This window comes from Bombus vancouverensis, chromosome 2 (assembly GCF_051014615.1).
Source record: "Bombus vancouverensis nearcticus chromosome 2, iyBomVanc1_principal, whole genome shotgun sequence".
NCBI lineage: Eukaryota > Metazoa > Arthropoda > Insecta > Hymenoptera > Apidae > Bombus > Bombus vancouverensis.
In genome coordinates, this window is record NC_134912.1 from 1,917,723 (window position 1) to 1,943,054 (window position 25,332).

Below are 25,332 nucleotides of genomic sequence, written 5' to 3' on the forward strand. Positions count from 1 at the left end.
CAATTTTCTGATAGTTCGATAGAATTTATTAGAATAGATAACGTAAAGTAATATGCAAGAAAAATTGGACGAAGTTGTTTACATGATGGAAATTTCAAAAGTAATTAACTAAATACAAATTGTCACAAATAAAAAATGTATTTACACCACTTGTTACGCCGGGCCTCTCTGCCTGGCCCAGGTCACATACCGCGGGCCAGACGGACACCAGATGTCCGCTTTTCCGTACGGCGTACCCTCAATATCCTTAAGCACCCCTCATAAACCCGAGTCACTTACCTGCTAAGGTCCTTCAAAACAAACAAACATCTGTGTCCGAAGCATTTCTAAAGACTATTGTCTACCACGGCGGGACAAGGGAAAGTTAGTTTTCTCACGTGCGCTGCAACTTTCCTCCCACTAACCACTTTCTCTCGAGGGCGGTTAAGACCCTTCGGTTAACCAATTAACAGCGAGGCCTGTTTCCCTCACTCCCTTAACTAACATCGGCACCAACAAATCCGATGGTCCCGTGCGCTAGACACACCCATCCTTAGCTTTCCTCCGACACAGCATCGTCACTCAACTTCACTTCTTCTACATCGTTGGAAAGGTCAACTACTAAGTATACGCTAATGCCCAACGGGGCAGTCTAAGCATAACGCGAGAGTCGGTCTCGGTATTGTCGAGCATACATTTCCTCTCCTAAATCTCATAGTGCTACGTCCACTAATACACTAAATCTAATTATAAGAGCCCTGCTCTAACGCACATATCTATCTTAGCTTCGTGCGACAAGTTGTTAATTACTTATTTCTCTACGTCAGTGTAATCTAAGTGCTGGAAACATATAATTTATAATTCTGTGAATCACAGGGTTATACAACCTCAATCACCCCTATTATCTCAACGGAAATCAGGGGATCGATCAATTCGTGGTGTCGATTGTTATAATCGTAACGGGGATTTACGACCCCCGTTGACGTCTCTCCTTGCGATTACGTCTCCCCGCGATCGGTCGAATAAACACCACTTTTCATTTTCTCGAACGTAATTAACCAAAACAAGAATGTCGTATACTCCTTCAATATCCGCGTCAATTCAATTCAAACTTAAGCAAAATATAAAAAGATCGTGAAAGTAAGGCAAGTGACTGTAATGGCAAGTAAATCTCGATTCTATCAAATGTTGAATGAGAAGAACAAGGAAGGTCAAAAGTTTGGAAACGTATTAGGAACAACATTGGAAAAATTGTGACGATTTTAAGAGGCAATGAGTGATTATGAGCATTTGAATGTACCTTGTCCTCTTTCATTATGTAATTTTTATATTCAATATCCTGTTACGTTAAATATTTTTATTGTTATTTTATTTTTATGTTTATATATTATTTAATATACAGGGTGGTTGGTTACTGGTGGTACAAGCGGAAAGAGGGTGATTCTAGGCGAAAAAAGAAGTCGAAAATATAGAATAAATATTTTTCGTTTGAGGCTTTGTTTTCGAGAAAATCGACTTTGAATATTCGCTCGGTACGCGTGCACTTTATCACGTCTCGTTATAACGGATCTCACTGTAGATCGTTGTCTGGATGGAAAAATTTAAAAAAGAAAAAGAAAATTAAAAAAAAATTTTTTTTCTATATCTTCGACTTCTTTTTTCGCGTAAAATCACCCCCTTTCCGCTTGTACCACCAGTTACCAACCACTCTGTATGTATTCTACAAATTTAACTAAGAAAACAATATTATATAAGGCATACGCAGGTTCACAAAAGTGTTCGAACACTTGTAGCTTATGATAATTTTATGAACATATTCTGCACGTTATAGGAAACGTTTTTAAATTTCATTGACACTGTCACGAGATTCGACTATCGAGATGATATTGATAAAGTTTGCGATCAATTCGGAAATATACATGTAGTCGTACGATTATATATATTCGATTATGTTGATTAGTTATCGAGCTTAGTTTCTTTTTTCATTTTATCTTATTTTATTTTTTTTTTTTGTTTTACGATAAGACCGTTATTGTATGTGACGGACGGTTTGTTGAAATTTATGTTTTAAATTTTCCAGTTGCTGAATTATGTAAATGAATTGTACAGTCCAATTGATTGAACGTATCAGAATATGCTCACGATTCGGTAACTAGTCGAATATATTTGTCATCTATAAATACGATGAGTTGTGCATTCACCATGCAACAACAAACGGAATTTTATATTTGTCCAAACAGTGAGTCACAGCATAACGTAATTAGTACTCTGCAATTAAATGAAGCATTATACCTGCAAATATGTCGCGGAATATTTGATAAACTGAAACATAAATCACAGTAAAAAAATTACTGCGAACGAAAAACAAACAGGAGTGCGGTGCGTGTTTTTCTCTATGAATAATCTAGTTCTCTGGAAAAGAAAGTGTTCTTCTAGTTAAAATTGAAATAAATGTATTTGGATATCTGTAATTTATAATTATGAATTGTAATGGAATATGAAAATATAAACAATGAATTTGATTATATTATGTAAACAATACTATATATTATTATATTATACATTATTATTTTCATACTTTTAGTTGCAAAATACTGATTTTATTGCACTACATTTCTTTTTATTAAACTCTAATTTCGTAAGAATAACTAAATAATTCAAACATAATTTACATATGTAAATGTGTTTGTTACGCATGTATCGTGTGTTACTAATATCGTTGCTAATTGTTTCAATAAGCTTGCGATAACTTATCGTGTGGTAACGTAACATATTCCTATTATTGACAGCTAATACAACATGCTGTTAATTAATATACTAGTAACTACCAACAATGAAACAATGAAAACAATGAGTTGAGAACAAAGCTAACAGAGAAAAGATGAAAGCGTTGAAAAGTAGATTTTAATTTGAAGACAGAAACTATTACAGGAAGAAAATGATCTGTGCACAATTCCGATGAAATTTAAAACCGTATAAAATTTTTGTATTTCGTATATACACAGGTGTCATTGTGTACATGACACTCTGCATTTTGACTTTTAGATTAATTGGTGGATAATAGCCTCTAGTGACTAATGGTCGTTCGCCATCAATGTCGAAAGCACGTGTGCCAAATCAAAGAGTTACAAGCTTAATGCTACTTACTATATAATTTTCTGTGCCTTTTGTGACTGTAATATAAATGAACAATGCATGTAGGTGTGTAATTTCAAATTATTTATTCGCTCATTTTTGTTCGAGGTGTTGCATTCGAAAGATCTGAATCAGAGTATATAAGGTTTCAATGATATTGACGATGAGGTAAGTTAAACTTACAAAAGATACTGTTACAATTTTATTTTATTACACCCTGACATTAGGTTTTGTATAAAAACGTATATTGTTACGCCGATTCTATAGTCGTGAGTGGACTGTAAATATTTATGCAAATTCATACTTTTATGAATATCATTAAAAAAGATGGAAGTGTTTAATACGATTTTAAACATGATATATTTCGGTTTTATCGATATATAAAAATAACATACGAAAATATATAAAAATGTAATATATAAAATTTGAACGTTTTAAAGTAGTTCTATAGTTATGAGACGAAGTGCAAAAATGAAATATGAAATGAAATATGCAGAAACTGTATGAGATATTCTTATCGTTAGACAATATCGAGCAATGGAGTTATGTAATAGCGATTTTCGTTCTCCAATACATTTTCTTCCGTCAACTGCTATATGGCTGTGTTGGATCGATGTCTACCATATGCGCACACGGGTCTCATGAAGTAGTATAAAAAGCTGTCTAGCTCAGCCGAGAGTTCTCAGATTTGCCTCCAAGTTCCACAATGAATAACGCATAACGTGAAGCGTTACAAATTGTTTCAGACTTGACTAGAAAACTGCATTGAATTTTCTTACGACGAAGATTAATTATAGCTCGCTATTTTTGCGCCTTGATATGTACACGTACATGCTTATCTCTGTGAAAGAAACGAGCCAGTTAAAATTTACGTGGCTTCAAAGAAGACAGATACGCCGAACAAGGTGCTGAAAACATTTGAATCTTGAAAAGTTAATAAATCTTGCATCCTTTTGAAACAAATGTATCCATTTTTTAATTACAGTTTAGTTATTACCAAAACTGTCTGTGAATAGGTGCCTCACAACTTTTAAAAGCAACGGAATTATCACTTTTTAAAATGATTTATGTACTTCATTTTATACTACGTCATTTATTAATTATAATAATGTGAGAGAGATAACAATATGTTAGTTTCAAAAGACAATATCTCACATGCACCGATCTAACGAATCTAACTCCTCATTTCTTGCACCAAATTCATATTTCTAATATTAAACTAAATCCTCTCATATATTCTTTTCACATTCAAGAGATATCAGCTCGCAGCAAGAATGCGCACAGCCAACAATAGAAATCCTATGGGACAAAATCACGGGGTATTGTATCGATTCGCCACAGAGTTATCCGAGGATCCGGATAAGGTGGACGAGAAGGGACGTTTCATTGCTTGTTCATTTTGTCGGCGCGTCATTATCACGCGGATAGTTCTTGTAGTATAGCATATCGCGACCGTAGGTCGTGAAAGGGACGGAAGTCGAGCACTCTTGGCGGTCATTGAAAGCGCTCGAGGCAATCGCAATCTGGCCGACCCTTGTACGTCTATTTCGGTCAATTTAACGCCACCGGGTGGACAATTGACCGGCCGGTCGGTGGTTGACTAGTGAAAGAATGCAGACACGTTCACGAGGAGTGGTTGTATGCGAATGAAAGGGGCCTTCCGTCGTTTTCCCTCGACTACCCAGACGATGAAAGGTCAGACACGTTATCAGGCGCGAGTACACTCGCGTGGTGAAACTTGAACTTTGCGGAATGTCGATCGATACCAGTCGGTACCACGATAGGGAGGAAACGCTTGTTACTGCTAGAATAACGCAGGCCAATGTGGTATCCCATATCGTCAGAAATTTCTCTTTCAATTTTACAAACGATATAGTGACTGCTCTTCCGTTACGCGTTTATGGAATTAGATTTCTTAAGTTAAGATATCAGACCGGTCGTAAAGAGTCGGAAGTTTTTGATAAAATTTGCTATCATAACCAACGATTATTTCTAAATTCATTTGTTATATCGATACTTGTCAAGGTACACTATCTTCTATTATTCCATTATCCTTTATATTACCCTATTTGCAATTTTGATTTAGTTAGTTGGTATCGACTTATAAGCTTCTCTAATGTATTTTTACTAAATAATAAATGCAAACTTCAAAATACCATATAAATACAAAAAATCAATAATTTTTAGTAACTTAAAAATGTACTTTTCGATTTTACTAAACGCTTACGATAATCACAAACAGTGGTATCTCACCACCTCGATTAAAATATTCTCAGGCAATGCACACATCAGTAAACTAACGATTAATTACTATCTAGTTGAAACAAATGGCTTCCAGTCAATAACACGTCACCGTGTATAATATGATCCATCGTATAAACTCAGGCCTTCTATGTGCGTTTATTGCAGCGCATCTGTAAACTGAGCACGCCACAGTCGGTTTTGAAAATTTTAAATCGTGATCGTGAGCAGATGGAAAAAGAAATGGTATTCCATTCGCGTACTCTCCGAGCGTTTAGTTTCGCCCTTGTGTTGTAGCTCGTGTTCTGTTGCTTCTCATGCATAAAATGTAAAATAATTCTGCATTTGTTTGTGTAGATATCAATGAATGTACGGTCGACAATGGTGGATGCATGGAAGTTTGCGAGAACACAGACGGAAGCTTCTTCTGCGCTTGCGACGGGGACGAGAAAGCTCTGTCGTCGGATGGCAAATCCTGCGTGGGTAAGTTTCTTGTCTTATATTGAGCGTTTCATAACTGTCGCTTGATTAAGCATTTTGTAAAAACGTTTATCATTAATCGTCTCTGTATACAAAAATTAATTTTGCGTGCGCACAGGAAGCAAGTATAACGATATTTTTTTAAATATGACACATGGACTGTGGATGTTTAATCTTTAATACATAAAATAAGGATAATATATGAAATGGAGGATATCGTATCTCTAAAACACTAGGAACAACGCTCTTATTATATTAAGAAGAGCGTTGCAATTATAAATCGAAATGTTATCGTGTATTATCAATTACCATTAAAATTGAAATTATATATTGTTACGCCGCGCGACTCTCTGCCTGGCCCAGGTCACACACCGCGGGCCAGACGGACACCAGAGGTCCGCTCTTCCGTACGGCGTACCCTCAATAGCCTTAAGCACCGTCCATAAATCATAGATTTCTTAGAAAAGGTCCTTTAAACAAAACAAACATCTGGTCCCGAGGAGTTGCTAAACACTATTGTCTACCACGGCAGGACAAGGGAAAGTTGTTTTTTTTTGTCACGCACGCGGCAACTTTCCCCCCAGTAATCACTTTCTCTCGAGGGCAGTTAAGACCCTTCGTTTAACCAATTAAAAACGAAGCCTATTCCCTCACTCTCCTAAATAACATCGGCTCCAACAAATCCGATGGTCCCGTGCGCTGGAGGGACCGATCCTTAGCCTTCCACCGAGACAGCATCGTCTCCCAAGGGCACTGATTTCACATCCTTCGAACGGTCAACATCCTTCGAGCGGGTATACACACCCGCAGATCAGTCACTCACTCATCTCGTACATACGCACCAGTGTAACTATCCTCGTTATAAGTTGTGGAATAAACGGTGAAATATAACTTACTATACTGTGTCATATTCATTCAACCACCTCTGTTATCTTAACCGAAACAGGGGAACGACTACTTCGCGGCGTCGATTCACCGAATCGTAGCGAGAATTTACGCCTCTCGCTGACGCGTTTTCCTCGCGACCGCGTCTCTCCGCGATCGGTCGTAACATTTGGTCCTTCGAGCCGGATCATCAGTGGCAGTGGATAGTTTTGTCACCCATCCGGTCGAAACATTTGGTCCTTCGAGCCGGATTCAGTGACAAGTGAAAAGTGTGGACACGTAACCGGTCAAATCATTCGATCCTCAAAGCCGCATCACGCGTCAAGTGAAAAGCGCATACCAGTGACACCCACTATCATACAGTGCCACGTGAATCCAACATAACCAGCAGCGGAAGCGTTACCCCCCCAGCGAGGTCAGTAACGTCAAGGATCGTCACCCTTGAAGAGGTATTATTCGGTGGTTAAAACGCAACCACGCAACCACGCAACCTCCTGCCGCAACTGGACAATCTTCAACAGAAGTAAGTTATAACCATTCCACTCTCAATTATCTAACAAATAATGGCCACCGGAAACGAGCTTACCGCCTTGCGTCGACGCCGGGGTTATTGTATCGGCCACTTTACACGCTTATCGAAAAAACTAGACGAAATTGAACAATCCGGCTGTCCGCGAGAGAACGAGCTAATTCAAATCAAAAATCGTCTGGAAACATACGAGACGGAGCTCCGCGCCATCCAAAACGAGATTGTAAGCATAGATGAGGAAGAGATCGAGCGCGGCCTCGAGATAGCCGACGAGTACGAGAAATTAGAACTCCGAGTAATTACTCAACTGAGCAACCTACGACTAATTACGACGTCACAATCGACAAACGACGAATCAGCTGCCGGTCGCGAGTCTGCTTCGCTGAAACTGTCGGTGATTCGAATACCCACATTTGATGGTACGCTCGAGAATTGGCAGTCATTTTACGATTCCTTCTCGTCAACGATAGATCAAAACGAACAACTAACACCAGTCCAAAAATTCTATCACCTCCGATCAGCCTTGACTGGGAGGGCCGCGCGAAGTATACAATCGCTAGCCATCACCGAGTCAAACTATGCCATCGCTGTTGACGTACTCAAGGAAAAATTCGACTGCCACCGTCAAATCTGCATGCGCCACCTCGACTTGCTTTTGGACTATCCAAAAATAGTTAAAGAGACACCCGAAGCCATAGACGACTTTCTCGAGACGTTCAAGATAAACATCCAAGCGTTAGAGAACCTCGGTGACCCAATCACATCCGACACCGTTCTTCTCAAATTACTTACATCAAAGTTACCCCCAGCCATCATTCGCAAATGGCAACGCACCTTACCAGACAAGAAGTTACCGTCATACAAGCACCTAATAGACTTCTTGCAAACAAGGACAAACGGCGATCAAACGAACGCTCCAACACCAATGGGAAAAGGGGATACCTACCAACACACTCGTCACCGACAAAACGCACGACATGAACGAACACACATTACAGATTGGATGTGGATGTGTCCGACCTGCAAAGGATCTCACGAACTCAGATATTGCAAGGTTTTTAAGGTCAAATCGGCTACAAAACGCCTCGAAGTTGTAAAACGGGCATCGCTCTGTATAAATTGCTTAGGCAGAGGCCATTCACTCACTCAGTGCACATCCGGTTCATGTCACATGTGCGGGCAACGCCATCACACAAATTTACACCCAGCGCTCACTCAGGTCAGTCCACGGATTTCAAGCGATCGGGCCTCAAGCGATCGGTATTCAAGCGGTGGGTCAACGAGCGGTCGGTCAACGAGCGGTCGGTCAACGAGCGGTCGGTCAACGAGCGGTCGGTCAACGAGCGGTCGGTCAACGAGCGGTCGGTCGTCTGGAGATCGATCGTCGGGCGGTCGTTCGCCGCACAACCGATCCTCTAAGGGACGGTCTCCACCTGGGTCATCACAACAGCACTTTACACATCGATCGAGACGCACAACCGAATTTTCGCGGAGATCTACCCAGTCGACTCCAAAAGACCGAGAATCTCATCCTCCACATGAATCTCGAGCATCGTGGAACAAAGGCACCGACCGAAGCTCATCGCCCAAACACCAATCGAAGACGAGGAAGAATTAAACAAAAAAACCTGCGCATTCCTAGCCGCTCTACGCCGATTCAGCTCTCGGCGAGGATACTGCGCGAAAATCATCACGGACAACGGCCTCAACTCCGTCAAGGCCAACAGAGGGCTGCTGAAAATTCGGACCCTACGAACCCAAGAGAAGGGGCACAAGTTTTCTCGACGACCAGCAGATAAAAGGGATTTTCAACCCTTCAAATTCTCCATCCCGTATCACCCAATCCGAGTGATCTCCCTATCCTCATTCCCGGTCACTTCCCAATAGGTGACGCACTAACGAGTTTACGGGAGCGTGATTTCAGGCCAGCTTTACCATGCCGGCATCCAGTTGGCAGCGTATCCACCCGATCAAGCACCACTTCAGGAGCTGAGGGAATCATAAGGAACGCTACCGTGCACACGGCAAGTCACGGTCACGACATCCAACGGTCATTCTCCACCGAGGGTCATTACTAAGAAAATGCGATTCGAGCGGGTCATCGGGGGGAGTCCAGCCTCCCAGGCAACCTCAAACCGCCGCACCGCGCTTGATGAATCTTCACCAAGCATCACCGACGTCCCCTTCGACGATCCCTCCTGGGCCGAGGTGTTTAACGACACTTCCAGAAGCAAGATTCACGTCACTTCTTGGGTCGTGAATTTCACCTGGAAATCGCTCGGCATCGGCGAGGAAGACGGCGATCCAGACTACAAAGGGGACAACGTGCCATCCAGGCAACGGGCCTTCGACCGTATCTTCGAAGTCACCCTGGCAACAACGGCCTCATCCAGACTACCACAAGTCATACGGCAACGAGCATCTTGGAACGACGTGCCACGCAGCGCGTCCTACCAACGAGCCAACCCGATCACGCAGAATAAGGACAATCAGCAATCAACAAGGAGTCGGGCGGCTGCTCCAATTAACTCCACCTTTAATGAAATTTTGATCGGTACCCTCTCAACGGGGGGAGGATGTTACGCCGCGCGACTCTCTGCCTGGCCCAGGTCACACACCGCGGGCCAGACGGACACCAGAGGTCCGCTCTTCCGTACGGCGTACCCTCAATAGCCTTAAGCACCGTCCATAAATCATAGATTTCTTAGAAAAGGTCCTTTAAACAAAACAAACATCTGGTCCCGAGGAGTTGCTAAACACTATTGTCTACCACGGCAGGACAAGGGAAAGTTGTTTTTTTTGTCACGCACGCGGCAACTTTCCCCCCATTAATCACTTTCTCTCGAGGGCAGTTAAGACCCTTCGTTTAACCAATTAAAAACGAAGCCTATTCCCTCACTCTCCTAAATAACATCGGCTCCAACAAATCCGATGGTCCCGTGCGCTGGAGGGACCGATCCTTAGCCTTCCACCGAGACAGCATCGTCTCCCAAGGGCACTGATTTCACATCCTTCGAACGGTCAACATCCTTCGAGCGGGTATACACACCCGCAGATCAGTCACTCACTCATCTCGTACATACGCACCAGTGTAACTATCCTCGTTATAAGTTGTGGAATAAACGGTGAAATATAACTTACTATACTGTGTCATATTCATTCAACCACCTCTGTTATCTTAACCGAAACAGGGGAACGACTACTTCGCGGCGTCGATTCACCGAATCGTAGCGAGAATTTACGCCTCTCGCTGACGCGTTTTCCTCGCGACCGCGTCTCTCCGCGATCGGTCGTAACATATATATGTGTCGGAGATGAAAGAACATCGGGATTTCCCGTCTGGAATGTTGGGAAAAACTCTAATACCCTAGTCCTGACTTTTACTATAGCTACGCTGAAGTAATAAAAATAAGAAATAGTTTTAATGTTCCAATCTGGCTTTATGACGATGGGTTCGGGCTCGAAGTGACATAGCGGGTCACTGGACGTAGCCACGGTCAGGGACGTGTACCTGACACAGGTAGGGAATGATTATATGGCCCTCCTTAAAAACAAAGATTGACCCGAGAAGTGGGGACAGGAATATATAAGGGCAGTTTCATTTGGATTACGAATTAGTTAGTTAGTTAGTCGTTGGGCGAATTGCTGATTGAGTTATCGAGAGAGTTATCCGAATCGTGTATTACGTTGGCACTCGTCATCCCGTGGACCGTGGATTAGTTATCGAACCTGAATTCGTTGTCACCTGACTCCGACATATGTAAATGTTATTTATAATTACGACGCGTAACATATGTACAGATTTTTCACATCGCTAATATATATTTCGACATTCAGAGCCCAAAATTTTCATGTCCAAGTATCTTTTATCAAAAGATGATGCATCTATTAATCAAGAAACGTCCCTTCTATCATTGCTTACCATGTTCTGCTCCATCGACCAACAGTTTTGTAGCAGCTTGTACACGGCTCGTCCCTTGAAACGTTCCCTTTTCTTTGGAGAGAAGTTTCGGATCTTCTCCTTTTCATTCGACTCCTTGTCCCATCCTCTAGGATCATACATCATTCGCGCGTCTGGGAAACGCAATATGTTCCAGTGACACGGGGGAAATTTCTTGGCTGCGTCGTAATAATGCTATCGTGGACACGCGCGCGAACGTTTCTGCGACAAGCAACGTTTTTGCGATTAATACTTACGACTGAGTAATAAGTTCTCTTTGCTAGACAGACGTATTCACGGGACAACGACAAATTCGTCCACGTTTCTTGCAGTCGGATTCATGCCTCGAACCCTTCATTTCTCTAGCTTCGTATTATGCATGGCGAACTTTGTCTATTTTTTTTTCTTGTCACTCTTTGTCGATCCACTTTTCCGCATATTGCTACTGGTAGTTTTCCCAGGAACCTATCTAGATGGTATTGAATGTTGTGCCTCTAGGAAATTCTTTAGGCGATTAGTTTTTGGCGTTTTATCGAGTGCTCTGTCCACGCGAGAGTTTCTTGATTTTTATTTTAGTTTTTTATTGAACTCATTAAGAGAGTATCTTTTTTTATTTAAACGAAATAAGCACTATTTTTCTATTTAACTCATTCCACCTGCAATTTTATTGTAGTCGATCTATATTATTGAATTCTGTACTTTAAATATCGCAATTATGAAAGGGAATTCTGAGAAGTTGTCTGATATTTCTTCTTTCACATAAATTCTACAATTTTATAATATTCGAGGAAATTGAAATATTTACAACACTCATAACTGTCATAAATTATACTTAAAAGTAGGTAAAGTATTTTTATATCTTTGACCTTTATATTGAATTCTTCTAAAATATCTATTATCTTCAACTTTTTCGAGTGTATGTTAAGTCACAGGTGGTGAATAGCAGTTGGCGAGAGAAAAACTCCGTTAAACTAAGAATTAACTATAGAATATAAAAACGGTTTCTTACCACTACTTTTCGTTTTCATCTTTCAACCCAACAATAAAATTAATATAAGATGCACAAATAAATTCATAGTATACATTGAATTATTGTACGTGGATATATAATGGATTCATTATACTGAAAAAATTAAATCAATATTATAGAACAGCAAGAACCGATCTTTACGATTTTTCTTCAAGTGTAATTAAATTCTTTGTGAAATCTGTTTCTATCGCTATCTACAACAATATATTAGAGATCGTAAAAAGTTCTTGTCGCAAGGAATAGCCAAATCACTCGCATTCAATTGCGGGATTTTGGGGTAAATACCTAAGGTTCCGGACTAAGTACCGTGTTGTTGCTCGCAGTTCCCTTATCAGAAAGCTCCTTTACGTTCTCCACTTTGTGGCCAAATCCTCTAGGAACAATGATCCCATTCGTTAACCCTTTCCCAGGGTAATGTGGACCGAACAATTATTATGCATTATCGTGCACGATTATGCATTGCGCACTCGAATAATAGAACTGCGATAATAATGGAACAAAATAAATCTATCACGTGTGAATAAAGTAATGATCGAATATATGTTATTATATGATATTATGTGAAAAAATGTACAATGTAGAAAATGTAAAACGGAGACACTGACAGCTTTTTCGAAATAGATCCGTATCGTTGTATCCTTACGGAATCGAGGCTAGAACTTTCTAGGTATTATTCCGATTTCGTTCGGCGTATTGGTCAAATTTTTGTTGCTGCCAGTTTACTCTCTCGTTTGCATAAACTTATCGGGCAATAAGAAAGACACAAGAAGTTTCAGCGTGAAATTTGCATCGCCTTGGGTGCACGCTAACGTTTTACAAGTTTCTCGGGGAATATGAAATCAAGTGACCCAGATTGCGATTGTTTGCACAGTTATGCCGTGACGGTATATATTTCGCGACGAACCGATAACTGCCGAATTTCATTAAATTATCGATAAAGAATGTGTTTGGTTATTCGAGTCGCGAAATCTAGTATGTACGACACTTGAAAATTTAACAAGGAGTTTGTTCTGCTCTACCTTACGGAATTCTAAAAGAATTTGTCGGACGCGAGAAGGAAACGTGCCACCGTATCAGATGTTTATTGAAACTGGAAGAATTGTAAATTCCATTTGGCATTCCGATTTAAACACATCATGATGTTAACTTCAATTGAATGCCTTTTATTGATTTTATCTTTTACATGTTTTACTATAAATCTGTTAATTTACTCGTATCACATGTTTTATAATATAAAATACTAGATAGGGTAAAACTTGTTAGAGTTTTGTAATAATTGTAACGAGTAGATTATCTTAATATGTATAGGGCAATGTATATCCTTAAATTTAAAAAATTATAATTGAAATAAATTTTTCAATATATCCTCCAACATGCAGATTAATTAAAAAGATTCGATTCGACTGAAGTTATTGTTCCCAACAACAACGCTGTTAATAATGTGTTCACTGAGAAGAGATTGCAATTGAAATGCTGCGTTAACGCAGCGTTGGCCATTAATGGGTTAGTCGATACTCGAGTCGCTTATTCGATCGAGGATGCAGTATTGCAAATCTGCAAGATTCCCCGTCAAGTGACCCGATTTCCACGGTGTTCGCCTCCACATATATACACACACATACAACGAAATCCTGGAGTATTCTATCGAAAGCCGTCCAGCGTTGAAACAACGTCGACACGCCGTGGCGCCATGCAGAACCGTCACGGAACTGATTCTCGCAAATGCAGTATCGATATGTGTCGTCATTAACATCCACGATTCATATATTATGCAGACGTGGAGAATAATAGGAGCGAACATCTGCTGTGGACGATAATGCTTGGTCGACATTGTCGTAGGGTTGAGATTGCGCTCGACGCGTATCGACGCCTCGGTTCCGTTCTTGCCTCCAAGGCAACCGATTAACGCTGACAGAAACTCCCTTGCCTTCCGGCAACTACGCGTCAGCGAAAATCCAGCTAATTGTAAGCGGATTAAGGGATTCGCGATATCATATCGATGATCGATGCACGGCTTTGAAAATCGTTCTCCGGAGAATGGAGAGTGAATCAGCTAACAGATTGTCTACTGCGTTTCGTTCATTGATGGAATTCGTATTTAATACTTAACTTTCGGGTGGTGAAGGCAGGCTCAATACTAACTTACAGTGGTGGACATATACGTTGTATGGTGGAAAAATCATTTAGAAGAAACCCAATGAACTACAGTGCAGGGAAAGGAGAGAAATCCCAATACGCTCGTGGCCCTATAGGAGAATAGGTAGTTGAAAAAAGGCGTACTTGACCATTTTGGGTTATCAACGCGTGTACGTGGTCGGAGCACTAAAACTGGTATAAAAGGATGTTTTGGTGGAGAAAATTAGTCAGTTGGAGTAGGTCGTGAGTTGTTGATTATCGATTGTTGTGAGTTATTAGTTGCGAGTTGTGAGTTGTGAAGTATCGCTTAGATGTTGTACCAATTTAGTTTTAGTTGTATTGCATTACTACATTAAGAAATAGCTCTTTAGTTAAATAATCATAGTTTCCTGTTTCATCATTGTAAATAAATATATCAAATAAATAAGTCACTATAATTCCGGGGGCTCGGGCCAGGATCGAATAAAACAGAAAACGAACTATTTAACAGAACTATTCGTGTAGTAATTGTGAAATTATATTGAATCATTATACATGAGCGAAGGATTAAACGCGGATAATACCATCGTCGATGTCGAAGAAAGGTGCGTTGTTAACGATAAGCTGACGCGAATCGGAACAATGAAAGTTGCGAAGTTGAAAGATGAACTCAAGAAACGAAGGTTAAAAACAATTAGTAAGAAGAAAGAACTGCAAGATTGTCTAAGAGCTTTCATTGCCTTGGAAATTGAGCACGGCGAGGACGAAGAAGACGAAGAAAAAGACGAAGAAGACAAAGAGCGCGATGTGTTCGAAACACGCGTTAGAGTCGACAGTAGGAGCGCACACGACCTAACATTCAGGGACGTGGAAGAGTCAATGAGCACATATAGTGGTGATAACGGTGCCAATGTGCAAAGCTGATTGCTACAATTTGAGGAAATATGTGACCTTTATGGGTGGACTGACCTGCAGCGAGTAATATACGCGAAGAGACCTTTACGCGGTTCGGCAAAATTGTTCGTTGGCTACGAAAAGTGCTTTAAAAGTTGGAAAATGATAAAGGAAACGTTGAGTACCGAATTTGTGCAAAAAATAGACGCGCACAAGGTGCACAAGGAGCAGTCGCGTCGAATTAGGAAGGAAACAGGAAGACATAAGAGTATGTCTGCAAAATGTTCGACATAGCTAAGCAAGCGAGTATGAAGAGTTTAGCCGTGATAAAATATATCATCAACGGAATTTGTGACGAGGAGACCAATAAAATAATACTGTATGGCGCCAAGGATATTTGAGAATTAAAAGAGAAGTTCACCCTGTACAAGGCCGCGAAGGAAAACGCGAAGACGAAAAGCAAGCGAGCCGAAGAAATATCCAAGAGGACGAGTCGCGGCGAAGCTGCGCAGGAGCCGGTACAACGGTGTTTTTTATGCGGAGACAAAACTCATCTAAGTGCGAACTGTCCATTGAAAAGCAAAAGTGCTAGATGTTTTAAATGTCAGGAGTACGGACACATCGCATCGAAATGCAAAAATCTGACTAAGTTCCTTACGGATGCGTGCAGTGCGTCGCAGTCGTTAAAGACGGAGCGTTGTAGAGACGTTAAGATCGAAGATTGCCGGGAGTAATTGTACACTCGGAGAATTTTCGACGAATGTTGTAATAGATGATGAGTCCCGTTATGTCCATGTGCACTGTATGCCACGGTATGCTGGTCTTGGGTATAGGATGTAGTTCAGCTTGTATTTTACCTGAACTAGCCTTCGAAACTCGACATGACAGTTCCAACGAATTTACGAACATACTTCGCCATTCCTTCGATCCAGTAATACTCGTACAGTTTCTCAAGCGTTTTATCCCAACCTAAGTGCATAATTGACTGATGCACATGGTTGATAACGGACCATCTAAAGCCTTTCGGAACAATGGGCAAACAGAGAGTTCTGCCTTTTCTCTGTATTTTACGATAAAGGGTATCGGATCGTAGTTCGTACGTATTCACGATGTCGTCCGCGAGCTCATCGTTTTGCAATTTGTTAACGATTTCTGTAATTTGGGGATCGCGACGTTGTTCCACTAATAGCCAATCTTCGGAGATTTCGGTCAGATTGATTTCTTTCTCTGTAACTTTGCTGATCGTACGATGATCCAAGTCTACGGGGTTTCGCGAAAAGAAATCTACGTGGGCCATTCGTTTACCTTCCCGATACATAATGTCAAAGGTAAAAGTTTGTAAGTAAGTCCACCCCTATGAACCCAGTCATTTAAATGTACCTTATTATTAGATGCCTTCAAGGAATTACAATCAGTGACGACAAGAAATTCTCGTCCATGCAGATAATGGCGAAAGTGTTTGACGGCGTTTACAACTGCTAACGTCTCTAGTTCACAGGAATGACACCTAGATTCCGCGGGGCTAGTTCTTTTGCTGTAATATTCCACTACGCTGTTTTTACCTTCAACCTTATGCATTAAAATAGCCCCACATCCCTCAGAACTATCGTCGGTATGTAGTTCTATCGGATAATTGGGGTCGAATATCATTAACTCCGGCGCATCGGTCAAAACGGAGATTATTTTGCCTTATTTTTTCGTGTCTATCCGTCCAAGTTATATTTTTATTACCGGAAGTAAGTGCATGCAAGGGTTTCATTACCTGTGAGAATTTAGGGACGAATTTTCGGAAGTAAGAGGCTAAACCTATGAACTGCCTGAGCTGTGTGACGGTCGTTGGCGCAGGTAAAGAACCCAAGGCGTGTACCCGGGTTGGGTTATGAATTACATATCCCAAATAGAGTACCGATGTCTTTAGAAAAGAACATTTTGAAAAGTTAAAAGAGAATCCGGCTTTTACGAGGGTATCTAATACGGTGTTTAATCTTTCTAGAGCTTGATCTATCGCGTCGGCAATAATTAGGACGTCGTCCAAATAAACAACAACATATGAATACGCAAGGTCGCCTAAGGCATTGAGAATGGCCCTCTGAAAAACGGACGGTGCATTTTTCAATCCAAACGGCATCGTTATGTACTCATATTGTCCGTCGGGGGTAACGAACGCTGTATATTCAGTCGAATTTAGATGAATGGGAATTTGGTGGAACCCGCTGGCTGTCCAGGCTGATAAAGTATCTCGCCTTTTGCAGCCTCGCGATCTGATCCGCTATAAGAGAGAGAGGGTACCGACCCGCGATCGTATTTTTATTTAACGCTCGGAAATATACGCACAATCTATCTGAGCCGTCCTTTTTCTTCACGAGTAACATAGGGCTTGCGAACGGCGAACTATTTGGCCTTATGATTTTTGTTCTAATTAGTTCACTTATTCTCTCGTTCACTATTTTCCGTTCTTCCTCGCTAAGGATGTAAGGGCTTCTTTGTACGGTGACGTTAGGGCCAATTAGACGTATTTCTAACTGGCCCGTACTTACGCGAGTACGCGGGAAACCCGTAATGAACGAATCTTTGAATTTTTCGAGAACAGAAATTAATCGATCTTTGTCGTTACCAACTACATCAGTGTCGACCTCGTTAATGTTGACCGCATCTTCCACGATTTTACTACAGGCGTTAACTATTTTTGTCTTACAAATATCGACGCTGTTTCGTGTAATATTCGCGTTAAAACCTTGGCTTAAAATTTCACGACCAATCATGATATCGTATTTTAAGTAGCTATCAGCAAGGACATGAAAAGTTATCTCCAATGTAAAACTGTTAATACATACAGTGGACAAGATCTGAGATGTACTTTTAACACAAGGCTATAGAGGCTGTAGATTCTTTAATTAATGAGCATTCGGCTCCGGAATCGAAGTAAAATGGGAACGACTCTCTACTAGCTCGACAAACTACCAGCTGGAGACTCCACCACGCAGGAGTCGACTCGACGTTCGTTCTTGAGGCCAGATTTTCTGTCCTGCAGTAGCGGACAATCAGGTGCGATATGGCCCTCCGCACGACACTTGAAGCAAACCACCTTGGACGATGTGGCTGGTCCGCTTCTTTCCTGGTGTCACGTAAATTTAAGGGTTGGTTGATGAAATAAAATTGCTGAGTCGTAACACAACTACTGTCTTTATTTTCTAGCACAGCACAGGTATACACTAATCGAAGAGATGTTCACTGTTCGATGGTTTTTTCTATTTCTCTAGGTGTTCTCGTCTCATTACGGAGGAAAGCTCGGTGTGAGTGTGCCCTTTTTAATTAACAACGCGGATTCGCTGTTCGCACCTTCCGTTAGGAAAAGTGAGGGTAACGATCCACGATGCCAATTGGTTATAGGTCATGTTAATAAATGAAGATAGGAGGAGAAAGCCTCCTACCAACGTGTCTAGTAGGTAATATTGTTTTTGGGAAAAACCAGCTTTTTCGGTAGTCAAGTATTAGGTAACTACCTGCTTTCCCCGTAATTAGTAAGGACGTATAACAATCTAAGGGCTGTTTCAAAGACCATCCATAAATAGATAACACAAAAATAATAAACTAAAAGTTTAAGTTTATGGTGGGTCCCTGGGCTAATTGCGAGTACGGGCTGAAGACATGCACACATCCGGCCTCTAATTTGAATTGACGTTACACTGGCGTCCAGTATTCTTCCGCTGTTCGCTACGCATTCTCTTGCGGCACTCCATTATTTTATGTCCGTAGGTACCACAGTAAAGGCACCCGGTGGCCCGATAGCTTGCGTCGTTTGACTTCGGGTTCTGCTAGTGAATTTCCTGGCGAAGATATCGGCTGATCGTTGTAATCAAGAATTCTCATTGTTTCGATCATTCGCGGAGAGACGCGATCGCGAGATATCACGTCAACGAGAGTTGTAAGTTCTCGTTACGATTAAACAATCGACGCCACGAACTGATCGATTCCCTTATTTCGATTATGATAATAAGGGTAGTTCAATGAAATTTCACAGAATTAACACAAATAAATTAATGTTTATTGCAACAACTTATTAACTAGAAAGATATAAATGGAACAACAAAAAGAAATGTAACTACGTAATGCGCGATATAAGATATGTGTTGACTGTTCGGCTTCTCGAAACGTTCTGCCCGCCTTTCGATTTTTTGGTTTTTCTGGAAGGCGACCCCCACTACGTTCGGATCACGCCACTTTCTTTTACGCCAGATAAAATAACGGCCACGAATCGACGTTTCTGGAGGTCGCCCTGCTTAATGAACCATGCGCTTGCCACTACAATGTTTGTTTGCCGGGCAGCCGCGACGATCCGTCTGCGACATTATAGTGCCGCGACCGACAGTTAAGAATATGATCTATGGCAAGCCGCATGGCGTAACACTCATTTTATCATGAAATTGGTCTTCCGTCTTGATATTATTCGCGAGAGTTAGTCGTTGAAAGCGTTCGCCTCGTGAACTTAACATAAAAAGGGCGATGGCATTGATTATTTCGGGCCTCGTTAGATCTTGCAACTTCATCTGCACCATGGTACGGACGCGACTACCGTAAGCTCCTCGGGTTTCGTTCTCCAACGGTTGTTCTTTGGATATCCTTATTAACGCCGAGGCTGCTGTCTCTTTGCAACCAAAATGCGAAAGGAATCGTTTCTTAAACTTTGGCCAGGTAAGCTTTCCACACTATTTGTGAAAGCCAATGCGCAGCAGAACCCCTTAGGGCGCGAGTTAGAGCAAAAAGTAACGCACTATCTTATATCGGGTAGTCCTTCAAAATCAGATCAGTATATGAGCACCACACGAATGGATCGGCGTCCGCGCCTTCAAGGTCAAAACGTGGTAACGTTACATCCTTAGGTTCCGTACTCGGTCTTTGCTCCCTCGGCTGTGTTAACAGGTCCACGATTCTCATGAGTTGTTCCGTGGTTATATATGGACCTGATCCCACTTCTGATGTCGGGGTGGCGTTGTGGGTGTTTGATGAATCTTCATTGGAATTAGCCATCGTTATGGTATAACAAAGGTACGGTTTATTAACACAAGTATGGATACCACAGACTTGACAATCAACCACTGCGATTAAGCGCTCGCGACACTAGTAACAATGGCCTTAGGTTCGATAACGAATCCGCGGTCAACGGGATGATAGATGTACGTGCTCGCAAAATCTAAGTCTGACTCTTTGTTAATAAAGCGAGTAATATTCACTGATCGTAAGGCATTACTCTTTTCGTCGATGAGATCGCAAGAGAGAGTGACTTTCCGTCCCGATGATGCCACAGAGGAAAACTATATAGGGTGTGTCTAAGGACACGAGATCCTCGGATTCGTCGAGGAAAGTCTTCGTTCGGAAGGTGAGGGAAATTGACGTTGCTGCTAATTGGTCAATCTCCATATCGGTGGTTAGAAAAAGATGCTAGCCGCCCTCGAGGGAAAGCTGCACATGTACTGCGGAAACGCATCGACATCTGGCAATTATCTTACTCGAAGAATAGGGTCTGCGTGTGGCGAGCTACGGGACAGAGACCGTTGGAATGTTTACTGTCGAGTGTTACAACTATTTCCTTTTTAAGGAGAGCTATAGAATTACTGCATACCTCTGCCAGACAAAGCGTTCATCCCGTGACCGCGGCATCGTCCGGCGACTGGCTGTCGCCTAGAGCCCAAGCTCACTATCACAAGTCTCGAACAATTACAATCAAATTAAATAATTACAATTGTTTAATTACAGCTATGGTAGACTCTAGATTACAATATTGCGGGATTATCCAAAATTCCAATTCCGGTGTTCTTTCATCTCCGACATATATATACATATTTAAATAATAGAAACTTGGAACGAACTGGAAAAAAGTATTTCAATTCTTACAATCAAATAATAGAAATTTATATTTTTTATATCGGTTTATTTTAATATCTCTTCCAGATATAAATAACGTGTCCTGTCCACCATTGAATCCGGAGGGCCGAGGATATTTAATGTGTTCACGTTTGGCAACGCCAAAGCCATGGAGAGGTAGACGAAGAGTAGCCAATCGACCAGGTACCAAGTGTTTCTTGAAGTGTCCCCATGGGTATCAGCTTCATGGGGAATATGAATTGACTTGTCGATCGGATGGTTCATGGGATGGGCCGAAACACGGCGAGTGCGTCAGTGAGTAAAAATATTAATCCAATTGTTTCTTTTTACTCTGTTCTTAGATACATAAAGATAATGTAATTTTTCATGTATAGGATAGTATGTAGAAACTAATTTGTTAAATTTCACGTAATTTTGTGTATTCTTTAACTAATATTATTGAACACCACTATGATTAAATACACATGTATGTATATTTCTTAATGAATGATTAAATAGTATTTATAATTCGAATTAATACTGTTTTGATGATAAATATTAATTAGAAGTCTAATTCCATTAGCTAAATTTACTTCACTATATGAAACTGACTTTATTAATAATTAATAAATAATATATATGAGTATTAACAATTTAAACAACAACGTAGTATTAAACATTTGGATCTTCATACGTACTTAATGTTTGCATGGGATTATTACAGTCCAAGTCTTTCTATTGTATGTGCTAACTCAGATTCTAATTAAGTTAGCTACAGACGCGAAAGATGTACTAATGTACAAGTTAATGCTCACAAGTACAAGAAAATGTTCTTAATAATAATTTTAATGGAATTAGTCCTTCCAAATATGAATATATGAACGCATTTTTAAATATATTTTAAGTAAATCTTGTCAACATAATAAGATTATAACAAATTTTAATTTAATAATTTCAATTGTTTTCTCAAATTACTCAAAAGGATGAGGTGTGCAATTATTTTGTTATTCTTTTTCTACTTATTGTTATCTTTATTATTATTTTCTTTTTTGATGCTCTGATATCCAATTAATTTTGCTTGCAGGATACTGCAAGTCTCGTTCAGAATGTCCGAAAAATGCTATAACGTTTCTTGCAAATTGTCTTTTTTTATTATTTATTATCTAACCAAAACTTAATATTTGCATATATAAATCCAATCTAAACACTAAAAGATACCTTTGTGTATATCACGGCAACTAAAGTTGAACTGTAATTATAAGTAATATAAGGTAGACTCGGTAGACAAATATTTTACGTACTAAATATTATAATGGATATACTCTGGATATTTTACATATTTTTGCATATTACGTGCATTCGTATTACATATTCGTATCACGGTTTAATTATAAGTGAAATTGCAATTATCCTTTTCTTTGATACTCCAATTTGCAACTACTTCGTGTTGCAGGATATAGCAAGCCTCGTTTAGAGTGTCCGAAAGATGTGATCGCGGAACTACCGCCCGGACGAGACGAGGCCTTTGTGACTTTCGATCAGCCATCGACGGATCTCGATTGGTTCCGGTATGTTAGGTCGAAACCCTCCTGGGGGACTAGGCTAGAAGCGAATCTCACCCCCGGCATGCACGAGATCACGTTTTTTGCAAGACACCCGGTATCGAAGAAACAGGCCAGCTGCGTGTTACGCATCATTGTCAAAGGTGATTAATTAATACACGTGCATGAAATCAATGCGTGACATGTAAACTTCGCGATGATAATCGTTATTGATTATCAAACTGAGCTATTAATCAACGAGGGTAGATCTGCTCGTAGTCCGCGTTATCGGTGAATGGAATCAGGAACGATTAATTTTCCGGGGTTAAGGAACTGTTTCTGACAACATGCAGATAGTCTTCGGCGACGTACCGTTCTGGTTGCAAACACTAGTTATTTAGCGGTTCTATGTTTGGAACGTTAATTATGCTTTCCGCTTCTTTAAGTGTTAATACAATGTTTACTGATTGCGAGTATAAGGAGTCACAAAATTATTCGTATGTTTTTAATCGAATCGATTTCAAACGATGGATATTTCCTTTCGAAATACCTGTTTGAAAATTCGTACGAATATATTTTGTACCTTCATTATCGTTTTGAATACTGTTCTATTATTCTACATTAACTTAGCCATCTTTGCAATGAAAGGCAGGAAAATGTTTAAGTTAAAATTAGTTAGTATAAAACGTACTGACATCTGCTATTAATAAAACATTTATTATTATGATTTTTGAAATAATTATTACAAATCTTAAGGCACGGAATTAATTTAGGCGTAATATATTTGCATTTAATTAATGAAATGGGTACTACAGAGTATTCTGCACACTAAAGTAATTGTTTCATACAATACATCAGTCGTAAAATTTGATGTCTTATATTACACGTAAGCAACGGTACGTGTCTCTACATAAGCCTTTTTATTTGAACCAGAGAATTGTAAAAATCCTCTTGTACATTTATATATAGAGTGGTTGGTAACTGGGTGGTTGGTAATAAAAATTTTTCGTTTGAGGCTTTGTTTTCGAGAAAACCGACTTTGAATTTTCGCTCGGTACGCGTGCACTTTATCACGTCTCGTTATAACGGATCTCACTGTAGATCGTTGTCTCGATGGAAAAATTAAAAAAAAAAATTAAAAAAAAAATTTTTATTCTACATTTTCGACTTCTTTTTTCGCGTAGAATCACCCCCTTCCGCTTGTACCACCAGTTACCAACCACCTTGTATATGCCGGGTTTGCATTGGAATTAGGGTTAGGGGCGTGAAACGAATTTTTATTTGGATTACACATTGTCGTTATGCAATAGCGAAGACATTGACTAGTGCAAATACGATTATTGCAGAATTTGACAAGTCACCGTGGTAATTAGATACTCGAGAAGCTAATGATAATGATCCTAGGTTCAATAACGAATCCGCGGTCAATGGGATAACAGGATGCGCTTTCTTCCAAAGCTCAAATCGTACTCGGCTTGCCTGGCTACGATGGAAGTATAACTAAACTAACTCTTTGTTAAAACGTGGAATATCCACCGAGCGTACAGACGCTAAGTAACTCGCCAATACGACCTCACGAGAGAATGACTTTCCGTCCCGATGTTGCCACAGGGGAAAACTATGATGGGGTGTGTCTAAGGACACGAGATCATCGGATTCGTCGAGGATAGCCTTCGTTCAGAAAGTTTTCTTTTTTATTTTTTTTATTTATTTATTTATTTAAATTTTACAATTTGTCCAGTAGGACATTTGGTAAAATATTATAGCTTAGCGGTATAATAATATAACAAGTGGGTGGCTACCCCCAGCGGGGTACTATCTTCGTGTTTGTTAGGTTATATCCTTTCGTTCAGAAAGTGAGGGAAATTGACGTTGCTGCTAATTGGTCAATCTTCATATCGGTGGTTAGAAAAGATGCTAGCCGCCCTCGAGGGGAAGTTGCTAGTGGGAAGCGTCGCTCCTGAAAAAAATAGATTTCCCCTATCTTCCTGTAGTTGGGACAAAGACTGTCTGTCTGTTTGAAGGACTTTAGGTAACTAGATCTTAGTGTTCATAATAGCCCTCGGGCTAGCTGATCACGTACTGTGGAGACGCGTCGGCATCTGGTAACCATCATACCCGAAGAATAGGATCTGCGTGTGGCGAGCCACGGGACAGAAACCGTTGGAATGTCGCGTGCCGATACAAATATTTCTTTTAAGGAGAGCTATAGAATTACTCCATACCTTTGTTAGACAAAGCGTTCATCCCGTGACCGCGGCTACGTTCGGCGACTGGTTATCGCCTCGAGCCCACGCTCACTATCACAAATCTCGAACAAATACAATCGGATCGAATGACGACAATTGTTTAATTACGCCTATGATAGAATTTAGATTACGGTGTTAAGGGATTTTTCCGAAGTTCCAAAGGGAAGGCTCCGATGTCCTTTCATCTCCGACATATATTATACATTAGGATCATTCTATATCAATACGTTTTAGCTTCCATATTTAAATGCCATTTATTAAAAATCCTCTATACACGAAACTAGACTTTTAAAAAACTTCTCACATTATCATCATCGATTTCATGTTGCAATTAAATTTCTTTAAAAATTCGATTACTTTTAAAGTTCTGCCCAGAACTTCCAAATAACTGTTTTTTTCATTTCCGTTTAATTAACCCATCATTCACTTTTACCGTGTATCGAATAAGAAGA

The 25,332-nt window shown here is 40.4% G+C and overlaps 2 protein-coding genes across 4 annotated transcripts in view; both read left to right on the forward strand.

Annotated features, from left to right (window-relative positions):
- Positions 1-25,332, forward strand: part of LOC117163931 (uncharacterized) — a 91,482-nt gene that overhangs the window by 49,804 nt on the left and 16,346 nt on the right. For all 3 annotated transcript variants that reach the window (XM_033346678.2, XM_033346676.2, XM_033346677.2), the window contains 3 exons: positions 5,713-5,838; positions 21,178-21,405; positions 22,544-22,795. In XM_033346678.2, the coding sequence (XP_033202569.2) occupies positions 5,713-5,838; positions 21,178-21,405; positions 22,544-22,795 (606 nt within the window). The remainder of the gene's footprint in view (positions 1-5,712; positions 5,839-21,177; positions 21,406-22,543; positions 22,796-25,332) is intronic.
- LOC117165462 (uncharacterized) lies at positions 6,431-10,449 on the forward strand. Its single transcript, XM_076624891.1, has one exon. It carries the CDS (start codon positions 7,284-7,286, stop codon positions 8,865-8,867), a length of 1,584 nt encoding a protein of 527 aa, XP_076481006.1. The 5' UTR covers positions 6,431-7,283; the 3' UTR covers positions 8,868-10,449.

What these genes read in the sequence shown, in the direction of transcription:
- LOC117165462 (XM_076624891.1), top strand. Translation starts at nt 7,284, where the DNA reads ATGGCCACCGGAAACGAGCTTACCGCCTTGCGTCGACGCCGGGGTTAT.